The following is a 26,208-nucleotide window of genomic DNA, read 5'->3' as shown; positions in this document are numbered from 1 at the left end:
ATGCTTATATATATATATATATATATATATATTTTTTTTTTTTTTTTGAGACGGAGTCTCGCCTTGTCGCCCAGGCTGGAGTGCAGTGGCGTGATCTGGGCTTACTGCAAGCTCCGCCTCCCGGGCTCATGCCATTCTTCTGCCTCAGCCTCCCCAGTAGCTGGGACTACAGGCGCCCGCCACCACGCCTGGCTAATTTTTTTTTTTTTTGTATTTTTAGTAGAGGTGGGGTTTCATTGTGTTAGTCAGAATGGTCTTGATCTCCTGACCTCATGATCCGCCCACCTCGGCCTCCCAAAGTGCTGGAATTACAGGTGTGAGCCACTGCGCCCGGCCTTATTGTGATATTTTTAACATGATCTTTGTATTTCACAGTACTCTATAGATGCAGAAAAGGTGACTAACTTGTTGCAGTTGCCTCAGTACTTTGATTTGGAAATATATACCACTGGACGATTAGAAAAGGTAAGATTATTTTGTGTAAAGAAAACCTTTAAGAAAAATTTTTTAGTTCATTTCATCATAACGTTTGTTTATATTTCTTAAAATGTGTTTTTGGGACATATTTTAAGAAAGGAAACTTATAGCTTAGGTCTTCTGTACTTTAGATTAGTTTGACTCACAGAATGGTGGTAATGATGCTTCCCTTTGCTTCATGTCGACAGCTGTACCTTCATTCTTAGCTATTATGTGACTGTGTCACTGATCATTTGTGGAGACTAGGGGCGGAGAACTAGATAGTAACAATTAGATGAGATTGGGCTCATTCAGGGTGGTATGGCCATAGACAATAGTAACAATTATAAGACAAAATCAACTAATATTTATTGAACACTTTTGCTGTGTTCTATGAATTAATGTAAGCTTTTAATATATGTTAGCATTCTCACCACAGCCCTATGAGGTAGGTATATCTCCCTTAAAGTTGAGGAATAAGTATGGATGGATCAGTGTATTTATTTATCATGATTAGAAAAGCACCTTAAAATGTACGCTCTGTGTTGTAGAGTTACTGTACTTGACAGTTGTTTCCATGGTGGTGTGGTGATATAGTCACCTTATACCTATCACATATGCCTTAGTTTTGATGAAAAATATTATTATTTTGCAGCATTTGGATGCCTTATTGCGACAGATCCGGAATATTGTAGAGAAGCACACAGATACAGATGTTTTGGAAGCATGTTCTAAAACTTACCATGCACTCTGTAATGAAGAGTTCACAATCTTCAACAGGGTAGATATTTCAAGAAGTCAACTGATAGATGAATTGGCAGATAAATTTAACCGGCTTCTTGAAGATTTTCTGCAAGAGGTATATATTATAACTATTACAAGTATTTTCTCAGTTGAGCACCTCTACTCCAGTAAGCCAATTAGTCACCCAAGTGTTAGTCTTGGTGATAGTCCCTAGCAGTATTTTGAAAAGATGTTCAGGCTTTTCGTTCTATGACTCACCAGGCTGCTCCTCCACCAAAATAAGAAAGTGTTAAGAGTCTGTGACTCAGAGAAGGTGAAAGCAAAACTAACATCTTTTTTGTTTTGAGAAATGGTCTGGACAGTTACCTGGTTAAACCAGGGCTGTTAAGGAATAGGGTGTTAATGGAACAGAAAAGGAGAGCTGGATTTAGACTAGATAGCCTAAAAAAGTGGAGTATTTCTAAGTGTTTTGGCAGTGTAGGTTAGGGAAGGACATTATGTATTTTTTGTTTTTAGTTTAGTTTTGTTTTTTTTTTTTGAGGCGGAGTCTTGCTCTGTTGCCCAGGCCGCAGTGCAGTGGTGTGATCTCAGCTCACTGCAACCTCTGCCTCCCAGGTTCAAGCAATTCTCCTGCCTCAGTGTTCCAAGTAGCTGGGACTATAGGCATGTGCCACCATACCAGGCTAATTTTTGTATTTTTAGTAGAGGTGGGGTTTCACCACATTGGCCAGCCTGGTCTCGAATTCCTGACCTCAGGTGATCCACTCGCCTTGGCCTCGCTAAGTGCTGGTGATTACAGGCATGAATCACCACACCCGGTCTGGGTTTTGATATTATAAAACTTTTTCAGTTTCCTGTGTTATTCTCTTGTATTTCCAAAGAGGCTTAGTGCATAGCACTTAAATACATTTGTATTTTTGTTGTGATTGTTATTTTTTCTGGAAATATTTACATTAAATTTTTTGAATAAAATAAAAATTTGTAATTGTCAAATTAATGCTGTTAGCCTTTTCCACATCACTTTTATCATTAATGTTGTAAAATCATATGGACTTTGTAATTTCTAGTTTTGTTGTTTTATTAATTACTCATTTAACTTTTATTTGGTGTATATCGTTATTCCGGGCTTATTAAGTTTTATTAATTGGAGGTTTGTGCAAATATTTTGATGTACAATTATTACATTCTTAGTTAAAAATTTTAATAGCTCTACTCTTGGCTGAATATGATTTTGATTAGGACAAATTCATTTAAAATCAAGCAATGGTTTGTTAATTAAATTTAATTACTTTGTAGAAGAGTTATAGTTTAAAAACAAGTGGTTTTTTGAGAGAACTAGAGTTCAACACAGTAGATTTAGTAGTGTGTAAACATTTTATGTTTCCTGTAGTAAGACTGATAAAATTTTTCAAAACTTAAGTTACCCTAAGTTGAAAATGAATAAAATTAATAAATACTGATATCCAAATAGGACCAGCATATCTAGTCATTATTCAGGGGGTTTTTCCCTATTTATTTGTGATTAGTGTCATAAGTCTTCATGATGATATACGTTTAAGGTACTTAGATTTTGTCCTTTAGGTATCGTCTTTCTGATCTTCTTGTCATTTAAGTATTTTATTGTCGTAGTGCATTTATTACTGTGAAAAAATAGATGCCTTTATAATTTTGTGTCAGGTTTACTTAGAAGAAAAAGAAGAATGTCATTTTCATTTTTTCTCTTAGCTATGATGTTTCTATGATAACAAACTTGTGTTGACTTATTACCCCAGCCATATTCTTAAATTTGGCCAGATCTAGGTATTGAATGACAAAGTTTGTTTGTGGGTTTTGTTACGTTATTCTTTATTTTTCAGGGTGATAGTAACATTTTGATAGCCTAGGATTTTTCACTCTGATGATTCTTAAGTATAATTAATATTCATAGGGTGAAGAACCTGATGAAGATGATGCATATCAGGTATTGTCAACATTGAAGAGGATTACTGCTTTTCATAAGTAAGTTGAATTTTGAAGTTCCTGTTTTCTTAAATCTGTAGAAATAAACTTGCATGTTTTGTGGGTTATAATGTTAATTTCTGAGCTAATTTGTTATTGTTGTTGTGGGGGCATTTTAAAGTTTACTGCATTTACTGCATTCTGTTAACAGTCAAGTCCAAAACAACTGTCATTAAGTTTAGCTTTTTAATAAAGCTTATTTATTTATTTATTTATTTTTACAGTGCCCATGACCTTTCAAAGTGGGATTTATTTGCTTGTAATTACAAACTCTTGAAAACTGGAATCGAAAATGGAGACATGCCTGAGCAGGTCTTTATTTATTTAACTAGTTACACATATAACTTTGAAAAGTGAAGTCTTGTGGCTTTTAAATTTTAACTGTATCCTTTGATTCTTTTTACAGATTGTTATTCACGCACTGCAGTGTACTCACTATGTAATCCTTTGGCAACTTGCTAAGATAACTGAAAGCAGCTCTACAAAGGTTTGTGGTGGTTCGATAGTGTTTTTGTTAGACTAAATATCATTAACGGTTTTCAGCACACTTACACATTTAATGAGATCAGTTATTTCAGTGAAATGTTGTTGTTTTTAATGTACTGTTATTTATAGTTTGATGTATATTCAGTGGAGGACATCAGTATGGTTTGTTTCAAGGTATGATTTTTAATTAAAAATTGTTGTTCACATTTAAAGGTTGCATAATCTATGGTTTTCTGTATTCTCAAAGTTGATGACCAAGAGCCTTTGAAACAGATATAAGTATTAGATTACATAAATTGAAGATAATAAACCAACTGCCCCTAGATCTTATGCTCTGGTATTGTTTTGAGATAACCTTATTCATATTCAAGATCTCTCTAGTGATGTTCCAAATTCATGATCAATCATTTTCTGATTGAATATATAATGTGCTAGTGCCAGCTATTAGTACATGTAGAGCTTTTACAGCTTTACCCATAATGATAATCCTTAATGTGTTTAGTAATTGAACTAAACAGGACTGCCTTTTCCATTTTGCAAATTGGAAGCTTAAACATTGTACTTGTAGTGCTGGATATTGCCTTAAATATTGTTGGAGCTCATTTTTAGAAATATCACGCAATTTCTGAGAGTTCTGGAGTTAGGTGTTTGTAGGCATTTTCTTCCAAAAGTAATCCTCTTGATAATAAGTTTGTGTTGCCTAAACCCAGAGAATAATGTTAAATACTTAGAATTTCTCTGGGCTTTTAAGATGCTGTTTATATCTACAAGTGGATTTTTCCTCTTGAAAAATCAATATAGTATTGTTAACATTATGTGCTTTTTTTTTTTCCTCCCTTTTCTTTTGAGGCAGAGTCTTGCTCTGTCATCAAGGCTCAGTGTAGTGCAGTTTCGGCTCACTGCAACCTCTGACTTCTGGGTTCAAGCAATCCTTGTGCCTCAGCCACCTGAGCTGCAGTCACGCACCTCCACCCCACTAATTTGTGCATTTTTAGTAGACATGGGATTTCACCATGTTGACCAGGCTTATGAACTCCTGGCCTCAACTGATCTGCCCACTTTGGCCTTCCAAAGTGCTGGGATTACAAGCATGAGCCACTGTGCCCCACTCATTGTGTGCTTTTTATCAAACACTTAGGAAAAAGTTAATTTAACTAAATGTTAAGCTTGTAGTAGGAACGGTGACTATATTACCATATATAATTGCTCACCTATGTTGAAAGTTAAAAAATAAACTGGAAAAAAAGGAAGTATTTTTAGTATAGGAAAGGAGTGAATATAAAATTATTTATGGTAAGCCAGGCACAGTGGCTCACGCCTGTACTCCCAGCACTTTGGGAGGCTGAGGAAGGCCACTCGAGGTCAGGAGTTCAAGACCCGCCTGGCGAACATGGTGAAACCTTGTCTCTACTAAAAATACAAAAATTAGTCGGGCGTGGTGGTGTGCACCTGTAATCTCAGCTACTCAGGATGCTGAGGCAGTAGAATTATTGCCAGAACCTGGGAGGCAGAGGTTGCAGTGAGCTGAGATCATGTCACTGCACTTCAGCCTGGGCTACAGAGTGAGCTCCATCTGAAAATAAATAAAATAAATAAACAAACAAACAAATAAATAAATAAAATTTTAAAGTTTATAGTAACACCACAAAATGTTTTCCATTCTGAGTTTTTATAAAGTACAGCAGTATCCTTCTAACAAGAAATGGAAGATGCCATTTCTTTTTTATTATTTTCTTCCATTTATGGGTTGACCACCCTTGAAATGATGTAAGCACGGAGCGTAAATCTTTATTAGCATTCTGTGCCAGTGGCTAAAGCCTTAGGATATTATCTATTAGTGTACCTCATATTTTTAAGGCTGCACTTTGGTGAGATTTGTAAGACAAACTGTCTCTTTGTTTTCATTTCTTGTAAATTATAAAGAAGAAATTTAAATCAAATGCATAAGTAGAGTTAATAAAGCTATATATATGATAATGTTTTACATAATTGAAAACATTTTAAAGAAATGCTGAATTGTTTATACAATATTTTTTAAAAGTTAATGTTAAATTTTTTCAAGGAGGACTTGCTGCGTTTAAAGAAACAAATGAGAGTATTTTGTCAGATATGTCAACATTACCTGACCAACGTGAATACTACTGTTAAGGAACAGGTTAGTAATTACTATAGATGGTAATCTTTTTGTAAGCAACTTTTATAAAATCTGAACTAATGTAGAAAGTTTAAATAATACTAAGATCGAGCAAAGCAGAAATATCTTGTATCTGCCTATGTATACTATACTAAAAAAGTAGGTTATTATATTGGACTTGTGCATAATAAAATTGATTAATTTCATGTGGGGTTTATAATTGCATTATAGATTACCCTTATAGTTAATTTATGTTGTTGTTCCTTTATGACACATGGTAAACAGACTTCTTCATACAAATTATAGGTGTATGAAATTAACAAAAAGTCATTCCTGAAAGCAACTAATATAACAAGTTTGCTCCAGGGTAGAAAAGTCCACAAGGTTTTGTTCTCTGAGAATATCAAATGTTGGCATTCTCGCTCATCCTGATCTTTCTGTGGACCTTGTCTGAAATAAACATTTATAGTCACTCTTCCAAGTGTTAACCTTCCCAACCCATATGCCTTCATGCTTCCATTACTTCCAACCTTTTCACTTCTGGAAATAGACTGTTACCTGGTTTGATCCTAGAACTAACGTCATGTTCAGTTCTCATTCTCTAATTGAGAGGATTAAGCTTCGTTGGAAACATGCTTTTCAAATGCTTTTATGGGAAGATGTTTTCACAAGCATTTCATAATAACTATTAATATGGTATAGTCAAAATGATTATGGTGATTTCAAGGTTTGCAACCATTTCATACAGCTTAACCTTTGTTTTATCAGGTAGAATCCCAATAGTCAACCTATGATTTTTGGACACTGTGATATGTTCAAATATACCAACCCTTTTGTTTGGCACTTGTTTTTATTTAATTTAAAAATACCGAAGCTAATTTTAATAAAACATATTTGGATTTCTATAGTTTAAAATGTCCATTCAGTGCCCAGCTGTTACTCTTTTTTTCATATTTCCATCTCTCTCGTCCCTACCATACATATATGCTTGGTCACACATGAATTAGAAGGTATTCAATGGCCAAGATGCAGTTACTGAATTTTGCTTTTTTTTCTTTTTTCCAAAAATATGAAGTATATAGCCATAGCTGTTAACATTGCTGAATTCTCTCCAATTTTATGTGTGTCGTTTTGAACTATAGCAATAAAGGGTGTGGTACTTTAATTTTCATCTCTATAATTCAGATGAAAGGAACAAGATTTCTGATGGTAGTAAATTGAATTCAGATTTAAACTCTTGGAATAGGATTTTAATGACATGCACGGATCCAAACCTAATGCATGAAATATTACTTTATATTTGCATGGGACACCAAGTTATTCAGCATAATAATCCCTATTTTTACAGCATTAATACATAATCCTTGTGGGTTATCCTGTGTAACCGCCTATATACTCCCTTGCTCAGGCCATAGAGGTTAATTATTTAGTTATTAAACAGCTTGTGTGCCCAGTCTTCCCAACAGCTTCTCAGAATGTGTCCTGGTCAGCTCACTTGATTTGCCAGTTCAGCTAATTAGTAAATATCATCATACTTAATTATATCCTTACTCTTTTTTTTTTTTTGAGACAGAGTCTTGCTCTGTTGCCCAGGCTGGAGTGCAGTGGCCGGATCTCAGCTCACTGCAAGCTCCGCCTCCTGGGTTCCCGCCATTCTCCTGTCTCAGCCTCCCGAGTAGCTGGGACTACAGGCGCCCGCCACCTCGCCCGGCTAGTTTTTTGTATTTTTTTTTTTTATTAGAGATGGGGTTTCACCGTGTTAGCCAGGATGATCTCGATCTCCTGACCTCGTGATCCGCCCGTCTCGGCCTCCCAAAGTGCTGGGATTACAGGCTTGAGCCACCGCGCCCGGCCCTTACTCTTTATGTTGCAAGTTTTTGTAAACTGAAATATGCTAATAGGCATAAATTACTACTATAGTAGTTAGGAGAAGAGACTGAAGGAAGGGGTAAAAACATAAAGAGAAAAAGTAAATATGGTTGGTTCCAAAATGGCAAAACTGTTAGTAAGATCTACTTTGTGCTCTGTATTATATTCTCTTTCCAGGAATGGGCTTCCTTTAAATGTATTTTCTGGTTTACTTTGTGACCCTAAATTTCTGTTTTCATTACCCCTTCCCAACAAATAAGTAACTAGTCTGTGACTCCATTTAAAACCCACGGCAGAGTTTTTATTAAGCTCCTTGAGATACAACTTCAGCCTTATGTTTATTATAATATGTTCAGGTTTACCTGATAAATAGTCAGCAGCCCTGTATCTGGTTATGTTTTCTCTACTTAATCAGTACACGTGTGAACAATGAGAGTGCTTAGTAAGTACCATAGATTTTGTGATCTCTATTCTAATACTTATCTCTAATGTTTTTTCTTCTGTAGAATGAAGAATGGTACCAAGTTTATACATTATTTCATGTTTGAGAATGAATACCTTGGGGCATTGCAATATAGAGCAAAGTAGGGGATTTGGAGTTAGAAAACCTGAGTTTGAGTCCTGACCCTGCATGTTTTGGTAGTGTGTAACATATTGTACAAGTCACTTAATGTTGCTGAAAATTAAAAAAAAAATTTGTGAAATTTCCAGTTAGTAAAGCATTATACAAATATATATACTTCTCAGCTTTAGAATCTTAGGAAAATACTAAACATTGATTTCTCTTAAGATTTTTAAATATAGAAAGTTGGATTCTGTTTCTGTGTTAAATATGTAAATTATTTGTGGCAGTTAGTGAGAAACCTTGGATTATAGCATGCTTTCCTCTTTTTTTTTTTTTAAATAGGCCTTCACTATTCTGTGTGATATTTTGATGATCTTCAGCCATCAGATTATGTCAGGAGGGCGTGACATGTTAGAGCCGTTAGTTTATACCCCTGATTCTTCATTGCAGTCTGAGTTGCTCAGCTTTATTTTGGATCATGTCTTCATTGAACAGGATGATGATAATAATAGTGCAGGTAATTTTATTGCCATCTTTTTATTAAATCTATGTGTCCACCATAAAATCAAACTTAAGTAACAATGATGTACATTGGTGCACTAGAATATATTTTATCCTTAAAAACGTGAAACACAGGTATATATTCCAGTGTACTGGAATATATTTTATCCTTAAAAACGTGAAACACAGGTATATATTCCAGCACATTTATGTTCATTTTTTGTACTATTGTGAAGAAAACGTGATGTTGTAGAGTATAGGCTTTCAAGTCAGATCTCTGCTTCTCACTAGCACTGAGCCTGTTTTCTAACTACCTCATAAAACTGTTAAAAATCGAGCCATATGACTAGTACAGTGCCTGGACATATAGCAGGTACTCAATAAAATTTACTCCCTCTTGCCCTTATTTATTGGTAATACCAGTATGCAGATAATTCGGGAAGAATCAAGTGTGTTACTTTTTGTTGTGTACTTGTATACCGTAGGTTTTTTTTTAATTTTGGGAGTATTAATGTGATTTCTGAATGTTAGAAAAATGTTTGAAACTGCTATGTAAAAGTCTGGGACAGTATAGAATGTTCACAGGAAAAGAATCAAACCAGCCTCACCTAGTGTTAAGTTACTCTTCACACCCTAGTTGTTTACACACCCTAATTGCCTTACTTGAGCATGAGGTCATGGAAAAGAAGTGATATTTGGTGGCGTCTCTTTCTGGGTTTGTTTTTAGTTTGAAGGTATATTTTTTGTTTATTTTTTAGAAACAGAGTCTCACTCTGTTGTCTAGCCTGGAGTACAGTAGCATTATGATAGCTCACTGCACCCTCAAACTCTGACCAAAACAATCCTCCCACTTTAGCCTCCTGAGTAGCTAGGACTACAGGTGGTGTGCCACCGTGCTTGACTAATTTTTTGTAGACATGGAGTCTTGATATGTTGCCCAGGCTGGTCTTGAACTCTGGCCTCAAGTGATCCTCTTGCCTTGGCCTCCCAAAGTGTGAAGTTATACTTAAAGGAAAATACAACATCAACATGTGTATATCCATACTGATGTATCACTGCATATCAGGGTGTAAATAAACAGGTAATTCTGTATACGGCATGTAGCTTATTTTTAGCAATGGAGAGCTTTGTGCTCACATACTAAAAACTTACTCTGAACGCAAATGAGAAACCCAGAGTTGCCCAAACAGTTGTCAGAATCCATGTAGTAAAGGTTATATACTTTGAGTTTTTCATCTGTTACTCTAAGCTCTTGGCTTAGTTATGCTTTTATTCATAATATTGACATTTATTGGTCAGCAGGCAGTTTACTAGATGGTATGGATATGAAAAGATGAAACAAGGTCTTATCCTTCAAGAATTAAATTCAGGTTGAAAAGAACCAAGTAATTATAGTGCAATTTTTTTTTTTTTTTTTTTTTGAGGTGGAGTCTCACTCTGCCACCCAGGCTGGAGTGCAGTGGCACAATCTTGGCTCACTACAACCTCCGCCTCCCAGGTTCAAATGATTTTCCTGCCTTAGCTTCCCAAGTAGCTGGGAGGCTACTCGTGTCAACCACCACGCCCAGCTAATTTTTCTTTTTCTTTTTTTCTTCTTTTTTTAAAAAAATTTATTGTTTTATTTTATTTTATTATTTTTATTTTATTTTATTTTGTTTTGTTTTGTTTCATTTCATTTCATTTTTTAAATTTTATTTTATTTTATTTCATTTTATTTTATTTTATTTATTTTAGTCGAGACAGAGTTTCACCATGTTGGTCAGGCTGGTCTTGAACTCCTGACCTCAGGCGATCTGCCCGCCTCGGCCTCCCAAAGTACTGGGATTACAGGTGTGAGCCACTGTGCCTGGCCTATAGTGCAATTTTTGATAAGTAATGGAGACATGTACAAAGTGTTTTGGGCATGTAGAGTAAGTTCTCACTGTTGAAGCATCTTTTGAGAAGCTAACATCTGAAATTAATCCAAAAAGTGAATAGGACTTTATAAAACGTCTTTTTTTTTTTTAACTTCTAAAACATCTATGAGAAAGCACAGTTGGATTCTAAAACCTGATACAAAATAAGTTTTGGTACATAACCCTTTTGTTAATTTGGGACTGCCTTAGCTTCATTTAGTCCATGGGGAATTGAATTAGAGTATGCTTGCCAAAATTCTTGACTTACCTAGGAGCTTCCTAGAATTACCCACAGCATCTTATCTTCTTGGACTTTGTGTGTGTGTGTGTGTGTCTCACTGTGTCACCCAGGCTGTGGTATGGACTCCATATAGCTCATTGCAGCCTAAATCTCCCAGGTACAAATGATTCTCCCACTTCAGCCTCTGGAGTAGCCGGGACTCAAGTGTGTGCCACTCTGCCTGGCTAATTTATTTAATTTTTAGTAGAGACGAGGTCTCGCTGTGTAGCCCAGGGTGGTTTCCAACTCGTGGGCTCAAGCAATCCTCTCATCTTGGCTTCTCAATGTGCTGGGATTACAGATGTGAGCTACTGCACCTGGCACTATTTTCACTTTCAAAATGAAGTGCATTCTAGTCCAATCGAAGAGTAGAAAATGTAACAGATTTTTACATAACCATTCCATCAGTCTTTGTCAAATTTAGCTGTATTTGTTTTAGGTCTTTTTAAAGAAATAAAAGCACAGTTACAAAAGAAGCCCTCATTTGTATTCCTCCCTTATCCTGTTATCCTCCCCTTTTCCCTAGAGATAACTGCTACCCCAAATTTGTTGTTTATTACACCTTTGCATTTCGGTTTTATTTTACTAAGAATTTGTATCTGTTAAAAATACATAGTTCATTTATTCTTGCTAACTTCCATGTAAATGATATTATGTTGAAGTTTTTGCAATTTGCCTTTTGTCTTCTTTTTAAAATATGAAATGAGATCTTGCTATATTGCCCAGGCTGGCCTCAACCTCCTGGGTTCAAACAGTACTGTTGCCTCAGCCTCCTCAGTATCTGGGATTATAGGCACACACCACTGCACCCAGTGCAATTTTCCTTTTTGAATTTACATTCCTGAGATAAAACAGTGTTGACATGTGGCTAGAATTCATTCATTCTGACTGTTCAATATTATATGATACAAGTTAACAACAGTTTATCCATTTTCTTATTTTTAGACATTTAGGTTATTTCTACTTTTTCCTCAATTAAAATAGTGTTACAACAAATATTTCAGTGCTTAGCTCCTTGAGCACATGTGTAGTTACTTTTCTAGTGTATACCTGAATGGAATTGCTAGATTATATAGTGTGTGTGCATCTTGCCAAAGTGGTTGTAGTATTTTATCCTCCTTCCAGCAGCATATGATAGTTTCCATCCTCACCTAACATCTGGTATTGTAGACCCTTGCATATTATATTTGTTAGCCCACATCAGATTAGAAAGGGAGAGTAAAATAGGGAATGTTCCTAGAGGCATTTCATTGACAATACATAATAATAATGGCAGCTGACACTTAATGAAAGGCCCAGTGTGTTAGGTACTTCTCTGCATTCCTTAATATCCACAAGAGAAAAAGTTGGCTAATTCTTGACAAGCAGTTAGTGGAGGAAAATAAAAATCAGGACTTAAAAACTCTTAATATCATAGGATATTTTAGTCTTTAGAGGGAAAATGTCTGTCATTGGAAACAATGTCATGTAGAAATTGTCCATTATAGTGACAGAGCTATTAAGAAAAGGTTACTTTATGTATTCAGTGTAATGATATGTCTTAGGTTTCTAAGCAAATAGTGTTGCATCTTGGGACATATATTTGAGATATAACTTTCTCTGATGGTCTGTCTTAAATTCTTACTCTTAAAATTTGGTTTTAGTTTACTAGAAGTTATCAAAGATTACTAGAGACAAGATGAAAAATTAATTAAATGAAAGAACATTCTTACTATACATAAAATAGTTTTTGATATTGGGAAACTTATGTTGGAGCTGATAGGATATGCACAGACTGTTCACCAGAGGAATTATAAATGGCTAATAAACATAAAAATTTTTAACTTCATTTAACATGGGATAGTGTTGTTGTTGTTGTTTTAAATGGAGTTTCACTCTTGTTGCTCAGTCTGGAGTGCAGTGGCGTGATCTTGGCTCGCCGCAACCTCCACCTCCTGGGTTCAAGCGATTCTCCTGCCTCAGCCTCCCAACTAGTTGGGAGTACAGGCGCATGCTACCACACCCAGCTGATTTTTGTATTTTTAGTAGAGATGAGGTTTCACCATTTTGGCCAAGCTGGTCTCGAACTCCTGACCTCAGATGATCCACCTGCCTTGGCCTCCCAAAGTGCTGGGATTATAGGAGTGAGCCACTGCGCCCGGCCCGGGATAGTGGTTTTTTTTTTTTTTTTTTTTTAACAAGTAATTTCATTTGTAAAATCTCTCCAGAGGGAAAAATTTTTTTATGCAGCTTTTTTTAAAATATAAAAAGCTTCATCCAGTTTTATTTGCAGTATCCAATAAGTAAAAACAATTATTTGGCATTACTTGGAGGCTGCAGTGGGGCTTCCCTGACTATGAATTTGGAAATAAGTTTGTCTTCTTGAGAATTGAATGTCAAGATTTCACATAATGGATCAGAGTAGAAATATACAAGATTATTTTAAAAAGACAAAATGGTTTCTGGGGCCTGTCTAGCAGAATACATGTACAAAGGAGGACTCTTATAGCCAGATTTTTGGGGTTTAAAGTAAGTGGGATCATCCTTGTAAGAGATAGGAGAAATTCTGAGGTTGGCAGTGTTCAGGAATCTAGGAGCCTTAACAGACATTGAATGTACAGATTTTGTTAACAAACTATCCTACTAGGGAAGTAGATGAATGTTAGGCAAGTTTAGCCTGACTTCACTAGGTGAATGTAGAATACGAACAAATGGAGTGATTCAGTTCCATTTGTTCTGATCATTATTTGATGTCACAAAAATTTTAGTCTATTGGAATAAATTATGAATGGTTATAATTTTAATTTTAATGTTTTTCCCTTTTCAAATTCTCTTACAAAAGCGTGTTTTATAGTGAGAATTAAAAAAATATATGGTTGAAATTAAATACAAGATGGCTTAATGTTTGGGACTTTTTCTGCAGATGGTCAGCAAGAGGATGAAGCCAGTAAAATTGAAGCTCTGCACAAGAGAAGAAATTTACTTGCAGCATTTTGTAAGCTAATTGTATATACTGTGGTGGAGATGAATACAGCTGCAGATATCTTCAAACAGTATATGAAGGTAAAGTTGAAAATGGATAGCAAGATAGTTATAAAATGCAACACTGGTTTTTATGCATGGCTGCCAATGAATTATTTAAGTGGTAAATTACATTTCTAGTGTAGAAGAGTTGTATTTTAAAATATTTAATGTTTTCAGTAACATTTCCTTATACATCTCCTCCAATTAATGGACATTTTGGGTTTATTATGTTCATTTGCATTTGGAATATTGGAGATGGCCTCTCTTAATTTGTCACTATCAGAAATAGCATTTATGATTCAGTATAAGATAATAGGATGGCATCCTCCTCTGCTTGATGTAGCATTAAAAAGAGTTTCAGGAGTCAGAAGACTTGGGTGGTAGTTTTGGCTTGGTTACTATGCATTTTGCAACCTTGAATAACTCCAAATATTTTGCATTCTGACTACCTTTATCTGTTCCACTGTGATTGTTAAGGTTCCCCCCTTTGGTTCTCAAAGTCTGACTTGATTCACCATAGGTTATTCATAATTTTCATAACTGTATGTGAGGTTTTGTAAGTTAAAAGTAATAATAAACAGGATATTGTTGATTATACTAAGAGAATGTGACTAAATATGGTAAGATAGCTTTAAAAATCCTTCCTCAACTAAAATCTAATTATAAATGTAAACGTTTTAAAGCCTCTGCTTTCAATAAATAAAATATGTAATATATTAAAACTTGGTTAATCCTCTCTGGAATATTTTGCTACTTGAACTCTAATATCATTGAAAATTATTTTGGAACTTAAATCATTTGGGATGATAATTACCAGTTTTTGTTTTGTTTTGTTTTGTTTTTTAAACTAAGGTTGTTTATGAAGTTATTTAACAAATTTTAAAGTTTTAGGTATTCTAAAGTCACTTATTTGTCATAGGGACATGGTTATTCTGTTATCTTTGATCATTGTCATTGTACGTGTTTGAAACACGATCTTAAATTAGGAAAAAATTTCATGTGCCATGTGTATTGTAAATGTCATTTAAACAACTTTTCTTTTAAAAGTTATAACTTTTAAAAGTTGTTTATATGATTTCCTTTTAAAAGTTGTTTATAGACTTAGATTCTATAAGCCAAATTAATAAAGTTTTAAACTACTCATGGCCTGTACCCAGTATCAATGAATTAGTTGTAAGTATAACTGAGATTATATTCATTGTTTTACAAAGAGAATTTTGTTTGTACATTTTGTATTACTTCTGAAAATCTGCATAACCTAATTGTTGTTTTAGTCACTATACCTTCTTTATTTTAAACCAAGTCTGGAGCTAAATTTGATTAGATCTTAACGGTTTTGTATATATGATTTTACTGAAGTTAGGGATTGTATGCTTAGAAATGATCTTTAGGTTTCAGTAACATTCTTTCCTGCCATCGAAGGCATAATTTTGGCCAAATACATACTTTGTGACGTGTTTACATGACTAACCTAAAATTAGTCTTATTGTCCAGTGGTTTTAAGAGATAAAGCTCTAATTTGTACAAATTTCTTTTCAGTATTATAATGACTATGGAGATATCATCAAAGAAACAATGAGTAAAACAAGGCAGATAGACAAAATTCAGTGTGCTAAGACCCTTATTCTCAGTCTGCAACAGGTAAGCATTAAGAGTACCAACTTTAGCTAACACGATTAACACCTAATAGCAAAATAAGGTAGCAGTTGAAATTGGGCAAAGGGTGCAATAGACAGTTTATAAAAGTAGAAATACAAGAGAGTACAAGTGAGATTATTTTTTTGCTTTCAAACTGTCAAGATTGGCAAAACCTATAGCTGTCTAAGGTATGGAGGAAATATAGATGTGGTAGGCAATTGGGCAACTTATGTAAAAATTTATAATGTGTATGCCATTTGAGGCAGCAGTTCTACTTTTTAAATCTACTCTTTTATCCAAGGTGATAAAACGACAAGTTTGCAAAAGTTGATATACAAAGTTATATCTTGCAACATTGTTTATAGCAAGTAAGACATAATCTAAAAGTCTTATCAGGATATTAGATAAATATACTGTATAGTACATTTCTGCAATGACTATTGTACAGCACTTAAAATTAGTGTAGATCTATATTCATTAATGTATAAAGAGCTTCATAATCACAAAATATATTAACAGTGGTTAACTTGCTTTGGTAGATTTCATGTTGAATTCTAATTTTTTCTCTGTATATTTCCAAACTTATTTTTGTGAGCGTATATTAATGTTATAACTAAAACACAATAGTTTTGGCCAGGCGCGGTGGCTCATGCCTGTAATCCCAGTGCTTTGGGAGGCCCAGGTAGGCGGATCACCTGAGGTCAGGAATTCGAGACCAGCCTGGCCAACATGGTGAAACCCCGTATCTACTAAAAAAACAAAAATTAGCTGGGCACGGTGGTGTGCACCTATAATCCCAGCCACTTGGGAGGCTGAGACACGAGAATTGCTTGAACCTGGTAGGTGGAGGTTATAGTGAGCCAAGGTCGTGCCACTGCACTCCAGCCTGGGTGACAGAGTGAGACTCTGTCTCAAAACAAACAAACAAACAAAAAAACCAATAGTTTTCATTTTGGCTGTGTTGAGGCAGTTTAATTAGGTAAAATTATTCACTTAGTATGCTTTTGTCTTTGGAGACAAAATTTGCATGCAAAAGATAACCCAACCCATTCCAACTTAATGAACTTTCTTTTAAGAAATATAGATAGGAATGTTCTTAATTTTATTTGAGAATTTGAATTTTCTCTATTAAAATTAACAAAATGTAGGCTGGGTGTAGTGGCTGATGCCTGTAATCCCAGCACTTTGGGAGGCCAAGGTAGGGAATTGCTTGAGCCCAGGAGTTCGAGCCCAACCTGGGCAACATAGCAAGAGCCCATCTCTACAGAAAATGAAGAAAGAAAAATAAATAAAATTTAAAAGGTTGAAAGAAGGCATTTAAAAAATAACTTTTGCTATAAAGTAATAGCTGCTAGCTGTAGAAAGTTTAGAAAATATAAAAAAGGAACAAATACAGATTATCCTTAATGTTTTCACTTTACAATAACCTTTTTATTTTTTAATGGCCTTGTTACTCTTTTTTATGCCTACATGAAATCTGATTTTTTAACAAAAATTAAATTGTGCATTCCATTTTGTAAGACTGCATTTTAATACTAATAAACACTGAACACATTTATGCCATTAAATAATTTCCTCAGCATCTTTTTTTTTTTTTTGGAGCAGGAGAGGTTCATTTATTTTTTTTTTAGATTTTTGTGAAGGTATAATTGAAAAGTAAGAATTCTGTATACTTAATGGTGTACAGCATGTTTTGATATGTATGCATTGTGAAATGAATAAATTTAGCTAATTAACATAAACATTGCATCACATACTTACTTGTGTTAAGAACATTGAAGACCAACTGTCCTAGCAGTTTTTAGACAAACAAAACAGTACATTACTCTTAACTATGGTCACCATGCTATACAATAGATCTTCAGAACTTACTTATCTTGTCCTACTGAAACGTTGTTCCCTTTAACCAAAGTCTCAGCCTCCCCCAACCCCCAGTCCCTGACAACCACCTTTCTATTCTCTGCTTCTATGAATGCAGATATTTCCTCAACATTTGGATTTCATTTTCTCTGGGTGTATACCCAGAAGTCTTCCTCATTTTAAAAAGTTGACACATGGCCAGGTGTGGTGGCTAACGTCTGTAATCCAAGCACTTTGGGAGGCCGAAGCGGGCAGATCACGAGGTCAGGAGTTCGAAAGCAGCCTGGCCAATATGGTGAAACCCCGTCTCTACTACAAAAATTAGCTGGGCTTGGTGGCACACACTTGTAATCGCAGCTACTCAGGAGGCTGCGGCAGGAGAATCGCTTGAACCTGGGAGGTGGAGGTTGTAGTGAGCCAAGATCATGCCACTGCACTCTAGCCTGGGTGGTAGAGCGAGACTCTGTCTCAAAAAAAAAAAAAAAAAGAAAAAGTTGACACATAATTGTACATATTTATGGGGTATACGTAGTGATGTTTTGACACAGTGTATAGTTAACCAAAGCAGGATGATTAGCATATCCATTTTGATGACTATATAATATTCCATTTTGTAGATGGACCACAATTTAACCAAAGTCTCCTTGTTTATGCTGAGAGTTTTTTTATTTTTTTAACAAGTTTTGCTGTTATAAATAGCACTAAAACATTTTTGTACGTAGTATTGTGCATAAATATTATTTCTTTTGGTTCAAGTCCTGTAATTAGAATTACTTTGTCAAAGAAGATTAAAATTCTTAAGCTTTCGCTATTTCATGTTAAGAGTTCTTGATGTGAAGATTCACCACTTAAACGTAAATAACAGAGCATGGTTGCCTAATAATTTGCTGGGGGTTTTTTTCTTTATATTTTTATATGCTGTGTTAATATCCAATTAATACCAGCAGAATAGCATTCTGCCAAAACTAACCTAAAGAGTTTCTGATGTTGATAACAACCTCCAGTTTAAATATACGAAGTACTACACTTTTGGTCATTTGTATCATGTTTTAGTGTTTTACAATAAAATACAGTACCTCATTTATTGAACACCTGTATTTTAAATGAAAATGTAATATTTTAAAAGATGTTAATCTCCAGGTATTAAGAACTTTAACGTGCTTTCTTTCTTTCCAAACAGCTTTTTAATGAAATGATACAAGAAAATGGCTATAATTTTGATAGATCATCCTCTACATTTAGTGGCATAAAAGAACTTGCTCGACGTTTTGCTTTAACTTTTGGACTTGATCAGTTGAAAACAAGAGAAGCCATTGCCATGCTACACAAGTAATTTCCAGATATTTTATTCAGCTCTCATATTTTTTAGTCATGAAACTTCTTTTTTAATCTAGCGCTTTCATTTGGCATAACTAAATTAAATTTATGCTTTATTATTAGCTTCTAAATCTCTACCCTATCTCCTTTCTAAATTTTAAAGAACCAGTTACAGTGCTATCTCAGTTAACAAATGAGTTGGGCCAGGCTTGGTGTTCATGCCTGTAATCCCAGCACTTTGGGAGGCTGAGGCAGGTGGATCACTTGAGGCCAGTAGTTTGAGAACAGCCTGGCCAAAGTGGTGAAACCTGTCTCTACTAAAAATAGAAAAATTAGCTGGGGGTGGTGGTGTGCACCTCTAGTCCCAGCTACTCGGGTATGAGAATGGCTTAAATCTTGGAGGCAGAGGTTGCAGTGAGCCAAGATTGTGCCACTACACTCCAGCCTGGGTGACAGAGCGAGAGTCTGTCTCAAAAACAACAGCAAAATGAGTTAGGATTAAAACTCCGTTTATAAGCCTTTGTTTAAATTTAAACCATACAAAGTCTATAAATTATGTGAATCAAAGCAGCATAGATTCATCAAGCATTACACATCTTTTATCAACTTTTGTCATGATCTCATTGTCAGACAGAGAAATCTTTGAGGTTTGATTCCTTTGTCTCAAGTTTTTTCTTTGGTTCTGTCTGCACTCTTATTTTGTAGTGACCTTTTCCCATGTTTTGATCCACAGCCTTCTTTCCATCTGCATATTTTGTTCCCCTTATCAAAGTTGGAAGTCATTTTATTTTATACTGGGCATATAATTTAGTGATCAGTTGCACTTTTAAAGTATGGATACGTTTTAGACCTTTAACATAACCAACATTTGTGTATTAAAACCCTTTATCTATTACCTGTGGGTTAAAGAACCTTGCTTTTAGAGTCTTGGACTCTCCTTCATCCTCTTGCTCATTTATTTATAAAAGTGTTAACTGTCTGAGGAAAATTTGCTGCTCTTGTTTAAGTTTTGCTTATACTCCCTCAACTTAATTATTATTATTTTGTTTTTTGTAGAGACAGGGTCTCACCATGTTGCCCAGGCTGGTCTTGAACCCCTGGCCTCAAGAGATCCTCCCACTTAAGCCACCGAAAGCGTTAGGATTATAGGCATGAACCACCACACCTGGCTTCCTCCCTCAACAACTTTCACTTTGTTCTAAAACTGAAGTTTATTTTTATGCCTGTTAATCCATTAGATGGTAATTGTACATAATATTTAAGGACTACCTATATGTTATTTTCAGAAATAATATCTTTTTTTTTCATGTAATATCCTTCCTTCGTTTCCTCCTTGATTCCATCTGGATTGTTTTTTACTCAGTTATATATTTGATAGAGTTATAATGTTGGGTTGTTATTTTGATGAATAGAGGTATTTATCGTCACATAAATGTAGTTAAAATGGGCCTTACATGGAATTTAATTTTAAACTTTACTCTTGAATTGTTCATTACAGATATTTGTGAATTATTTTTTAACGTTCTATATGTTAGAGTAGGTCTCTTTTATGTCTTGAAAAATACAGATAATGTATTGATCATTATGTGAGAGAATTTACGTTATTTTCTATGGAAAAAGGTACCGATTAAAGAATGTAGATATACCAGACCATGTTCAGACTGAAAGCTAAGTGGTGTGTGTGTGTGTGTGTGTGTGTGTGTGTGTGTGTGTGTGTGTGTGTACTGTTTTAAAGAAAGTAACAGTAACATAAAATGTTAATATATCTGCACTCTTTACAACCTCCTTGTTTTCTGTTCCTCAAAAGCTTGGCAAAAGAAGTAGCGAGTGAAATTTTCTAAGTTACTGACTTTTTTATTATAGTCCCTCAAATGTTTATTTCAATTTTTTTTTCTTTGCAGAGATGGCATAGAATTTGCTTTTAAAGAGCCTAATCCGCAAGGGGAGAGCCATCCACCTTTAAATTTGGCATTTCTTGATATTCTGAGTGAATTTTCTTCTAAACTACTCCGACAAGACAAAAGAACAGTGTATGTATTTGCTGGAAATGTCCTATTTAATTTCATTTTGGGATTCTTAAGGGCAATTGTTACACTTGGTTTCTCTCCTTTCTACTCACATACAGAATTGTAGGATTGCATTAATACACGAAAATGTTTATACTTCAGCAACTTTATAATTTAAGGATTATAACTATGTTTTATGCGTAATACGCTAGTTTAATATTGTGAGTTTTCCTCCAGTATAGTTGTAGCTTTTGAGGTATAATTTGAATACTTTATGTATTATTTAATAGACTGGACTCACTATGTTGCCCAGACTGGCTTTGAACTCCTGGGCTTAAGTGATTTTCCTGCCTTAATCTGAGTAGCTGGGGCTATAGGCATGAACCACTGTGCCTGGCTGCTTTTTGTGTTCTTATTTGCGTTTGTGCCTTAACCCAACTAAGGAGGGAGCATTTGAAAAACAATAATAAAGGCAATCCATCAGGAACATCCTTTAATTCTCAAACAGGGCACTTTTCTGGTTTAGTCTCCTATAATGGTGACTTATAAAAGAACTCCCAAAATGGATTTAAATTCTCAAAAACCTTCTACCTTTCCCCATGGCTTTGAGGTGTAAAAGGGCAGAAGCATATGGATACCTCATATTGTAAATAATCTTGTCTGAAAACCCACTAGTATTTTGCTTTTAAAGACTATAGACTTTATATGAAATTCTAAAGCAGACAAAACTAATGTATGGTGATAAAAATTATAGTAACAGTTACTTCTAGTATTGGAGAGTTTGAATGGGAACACTAGGGTACTAGAGTTCTGTACCTTTTTTTTTTTTTTTTTTTTTTAAAGAAGTTTAGCTCTGTCCCTCAGGTACCATCTTGGCCCACTGCAAACTCTGCCTCCCGGGTTCAAGAGATTCTCCTGCCTCAGCCTCCTGTGTAACTGGGATTATAGGCATGCACCACCATGCCCGGCTAATTTTGTATTTTTAGTAGAGACAGGGTTTCACCATGTTGGCCAGGCTAGTCTCGAACTCCTGACCTCAGGTGATCTGCCTGCCTTGACCTCGCAAAGTGCTGGGATTACAGTCGTGAACCACCGTGCCCTGCCAAGTTCTGTATCTTGTTAGGCATGTAGGTCACACAGGTCTATATTCAGTTGTAAAACTGATACAACAGTGGTCTTAGTTTTATGTGTTCTATTATATATAAATTTATCTCAGTTAAAATTGCATAAGCAGTCTTAATCAGAGAAATAAAAATTAAAACAATGAAATACCATTTCTCACCTAGCACATTAGGAAAAATTAAGAAGTCTGATAGTGTCAAATAAATATTGCCAAGGATGTGAGGCAGCAGAGCCTTTTACACATTGTTGATGGCAGTACAAGACCATTTTGTGGAGCTTTTTGGCAATGCCTAGTAAAGTTTAAGATTCTCTCTACCTCATGATCCAGTAATTTCATTCATAAGTAGATACCCCACAGAGACTCCTGAATACATGCACAATGAGACTGATAAAAGAATGATGGCTGTTGGATTGTTTGAAGTAGTGGAAAACTCAAAACAAGCTAAACATCCATCAACTGAATATGGATCAATAGATTTATATATAATGGAATACCATATAATAGTAAAAATGGCTAGATTTCATTGAGTACAAAGAGCAAAATACAAAACTGTACTATGATGTTTACAGACAACTATGTATTGAACATACAAAATGTGCATAGAGGTGATAAATAGTGGTAACCTCTGGGCACGAGGAGGAAGCAAAATGGGGATAGCTTTAGTGCAGGCTACTTATCTGTAATGTCCTATTTAGGTATGTGGTGGGTACATAATTGTAAATCTCTCTGCCAGTGAGTATATTTTGGCTCAAGCTTTGCATCTTGTTGCAGACTTAACAGTTTTTGGAGTGGTAGTCAGTTCACAGGCCACGCTTGGAGGAGTACTGTACTACTATATATGACTGAAGTGTATTGTAATACAGAAAGACATACTGGGAGTTGGGTGCGGTGGCTCACACCTGTCATCCCAGCATTTTGGGAGGTCATGGCGGGCAGAGAGTTCGAGAGCAATCTGGCCAACATGGTGAAACCCTGTCTCTACAAAAAATGCAAAAATTAGGCGTGGTGGTGTGCACCTGTAATCCAAGCTACTCAGGAGGCTGAGGCAGGAGAATCGTTTGAACCTGGGAGATGGAGTTGCAGTGAGCCGAAATGGCACCACTGCACTCCAGCCTCAATAACAGAGTGAGACTGTGTCTCCAAAAAAAAAAAAAAGAAAGAAAAAAGAAAAAAGAAAAATGCATACTGAACAGCTAACAAAGCAGTATGCTTCATAACTGATGTCTCCTATTCTCTTTAATGCTGTTCACACTAGTAAATCTGAATTGATAGAAATCAGTCATTACAATGACAGCAAATATTTTAGTTGCACTTGACAGTTAATTGACAAATAATTGTCTTTATTTGAAGCATAATTTAGCCTTATTGAACTCTTGGTGTCAGAGCCTTGGACTTGAATCATGGTTATGCTGCCTCTACTCATTTTTATTACTGTGGGATTACTTCTTAATTTTTATTATCCTTTCTTTCATCACCTGTAAAATTGGGAAAACATTTCACTCATAGAATTGTAAGAATAGTTAAGGAACCTGAGGAAAAAAAATACCTAGCACATAGTCGTCACATGAACGCTAGTTGAATTTTGATTGCAAAATTACATATAAGCCTTGAGATACTTGGATCCAGGGGTAGATTTATGATTTCCACCAGGCTGAAACTTTTTTGCAGGTAGGAATCATATCATATCCATCTTTGTATCTATTCATAGTGCCTGGTATGTAATAGGTACTCAGCAAATGTTAAACTGAATGCTCTGAATTATTTCATTTGATGTGAAAATCTTGGCAGAGACAACATTGTTCATTAGGCTGAGTTTGAGTAGTGAAGTAATATGCCCATGCTCACACAACTAGGAGTTAATGTAACCTGCAGATTTCTGTATCGAAGCTAACAGTTTTGATTTCTTTTCAAGGTATGTTTACTTGGAAAAGTTCATGACCTTTCAGATGTCACTCCGAAGAGAGGATGTGTGGCTTCCACTGATGTCTTACCGAAATTCTTTGCTAGCTGGTGGTGATGATGACACCATGTCAGTCATTAGTGGAATCAGCAGCCGGGGGTCAACTGTGCGGAGTAAAAAATCAAAACCATCTACAGGAAAACGGAAAGTGGTTGAAGGCATGCAGCTTTCACTCAGTAAGGATATGATTTATTTTCTTTATATTCCTAATATTTACCAACTGAATTGTCATTAAGGTTCACCTTATTTTTTATTTGAGATGTGTTCAGTAATAGCTTACAAAATGTGTTCGTTATGTGTAAATGTGCTGTTGTAAGCATTTTAGATATATAAACTCAGTTCTCACAACATTTTGGGTACATCTTCATTTTTCAGATGACAGCACTTGGCACAGAAAGGTTAAGTAACATACTCATGTCACACAGTTATTAAGTAGGAGAGCCATGCGGTTTCACTTTAGAGTGCCTGCTTTTTAAAATCTGTGCTACACTGTATGCATAGGGAAATAGACTCAGTATTATGGAGCTAGTTATTACCCAAGAGATCAGATCATCTAGTTAAAGTGGAACAACAGATTTAGAGAGGTTGCAACTTCTGAATTTCTATGAAGAGGCCATTAATCATGAAGAACTTCATAGAAATAGAGTGCAATCATATTAGAGGTAGGAATGCATTATGGTGCTTGAAACTCTTATACTCCTAGCACTCCAGAGTTGGTTCAAAATGGGCCTGGGGACTTTTTTCTTAGGAATTATTAAACAAATTAGCATAGTTGTCAACATTTGTCCCAGTTATTATTGTTGAATAGCAAACTACCTCAAAACTTAAGACATAGCCAGGACCATGGTATCTGGTACCTCAGCTAGGAAGGCTCAAAGGCTGGTGGCTGAAATCATACGGAGGCATCTTCACTTACATATCTGATGCTGGCTGTCACTTGGGACCTCAGCTGTACTATCTGCCAGGACACCTACCTGTGACTTCTCCATGTCAGCATATCACTAGGCTCCAAGAGCAAGTGTCCCAAAAGACCAGAAGTGGAAGCTGCCAATTTCTTAAGGCCTGGGCCCAAAAACTGGCATAGTGTAATTTCTGCCATATTCTATTGGCCAAGCAATCACAGAGATTCTAGGGGAGAGGACATAATTCTCCACCTCTTAATGTGAGAAATGTCAAAGAATTTTGGGGCCATATTTTAATATTGCCACATATCTCATCAGCTTTCATTTATCATCAAGTGCTTAGTGTTTAAAACTTGATTGTCCTGTGAATTTTAGTATCTTTTGTCCAGTAGTATAAAGGCATAACCTTATATTTCTAACTTGTACAATTTTACACTGGTTAGTTATATAGTCCCAACATCACAGTTGATGGGGAAATCTCTTTTATTAACCTGGACCAGTTAAAGTAGTTAGGGCCCATGGTTTATAAGTTAAAAGAAACTTTTCTGTTTTTTAAAAACAATGTTATCAAATTAAAAGATGATATTTTCTCATATCACTAAATTCTTGAAAGTTTTTATCATTTGAGCTAGTCGTTAATAGTTAATAGGTGTGTGCTGGGCCATCAAATCTCTCTCTCTTTTTTTAGACCTCATGGAAACACATGAATGGGTATTCATATTACAGAAATCTCTCTCTCTCTCTCTTTTTTTAAGACCTCATGGAAACACATATGAATTGGTATTTATATTACATTTTACAAATAGATTATTAAACCAGATACTTCAATTTTTACAGGAAGAGTCAGTGCTCTCATTCAGGTTTTTGGGGAGAACCATAGAAATTGGGGCATTAATAAGTTAAGGAAGTTTGAATACTGATACGTTTGCCAAGTCAATGCAATTTTGAAGACAGTATTGGAGCCCGAATGCAGTAGAACTTAAAGGCTGATGTAATTATATTGCAAAATGTGGAGTTTATGTTTAATCTATTATTAGAGTATTAGCTATTCATGCATTTTCTTTCCACTCTTATCCCTTAAAACCTTACACACATTTGCAAATACGCATAATCTTTTTTATGTTTTTGATGGAGTTTTACTCTTGTTGCCCAGGCTGGAGTGCAATGGTGTGATGTTGGCTCACCGCAACCTCCCCCTCGCTTGTTCAAGTGATTCTCCTGCCTTAGTCTCCCGAGTAGCTGGGATTACAGGCACCTGCCACTGCGCCTAATTTTTGTATTTTTAGTAGAGGTGGGATTTCACCATCTTTGCCAGGCTCAAACTCCTGACCTTGTGATCCACCTGTCTCAGCCTCCCAAAGTGCTGGGATTACAGGAGTGAGCCACTACACCTGGCCTCATATGTATAATCTTTTTTTTTTTTATTTTTTATTTTTTATTTTTTATTATACTTTAAGTTCTAGGGTACATG

The 26,208-nt window shown here is 35.4% G+C and overlaps 1 protein-coding gene across 9 annotated transcripts in view; it reads left to right on the top strand.

Annotated features, from left to right (window-relative positions):
* STAG2 (stromal antigen 2) overlaps window positions 1-26,208 on the top strand; it is a 164,773-nt gene that overhangs the window by 114,906 nt on the left and 23,659 nt on the right. For all 9 annotated transcript variants that reach the window (XM_023198746.2, XM_023198753.1, XM_023198754.1 and 6 more), the window contains 12 exons: window positions 376-465; window positions 1,112-1,315; window positions 3,128-3,198; window positions 3,423-3,510; window positions 3,605-3,685; window positions 5,747-5,839; window positions 8,595-8,769; window positions 13,831-13,970; window positions 15,471-15,572; window positions 18,610-18,758; window positions 20,648-20,776; window positions 23,788-24,011. In XM_023198746.2, the coding sequence (XP_023054514.1) occupies window positions 376-465; window positions 1,112-1,315; window positions 3,128-3,198; window positions 3,423-3,510; window positions 3,605-3,685; window positions 5,747-5,839; window positions 8,595-8,769; window positions 13,831-13,970; window positions 15,471-15,572; window positions 18,610-18,758; window positions 20,648-20,776; window positions 23,788-24,011 (1,546 nt within the window). The remainder of the gene's footprint in view (window positions 1-375; window positions 466-1,111; window positions 1,316-3,127; window positions 3,199-3,422; window positions 3,511-3,604; window positions 3,686-5,746; window positions 5,840-8,594; window positions 8,770-13,830; window positions 13,971-15,470; window positions 15,573-18,609; window positions 18,759-20,647; window positions 20,777-23,787; window positions 24,012-26,208) is intronic.

Source organism: Piliocolobus tephrosceles, chromosome 12 (assembly GCF_002776525.5).
Source record: "Piliocolobus tephrosceles isolate RC106 chromosome 12, ASM277652v3, whole genome shotgun sequence".
NCBI classification, from domain to species: domain Eukaryota; kingdom Metazoa; phylum Chordata; class Mammalia; order Primates; family Cercopithecidae; genus Piliocolobus; species Piliocolobus tephrosceles.
The sequence above is the reverse complement of the archived record's forward strand: the minus strand, read 5'-3'. Positions and strand labels throughout refer to the sequence as shown.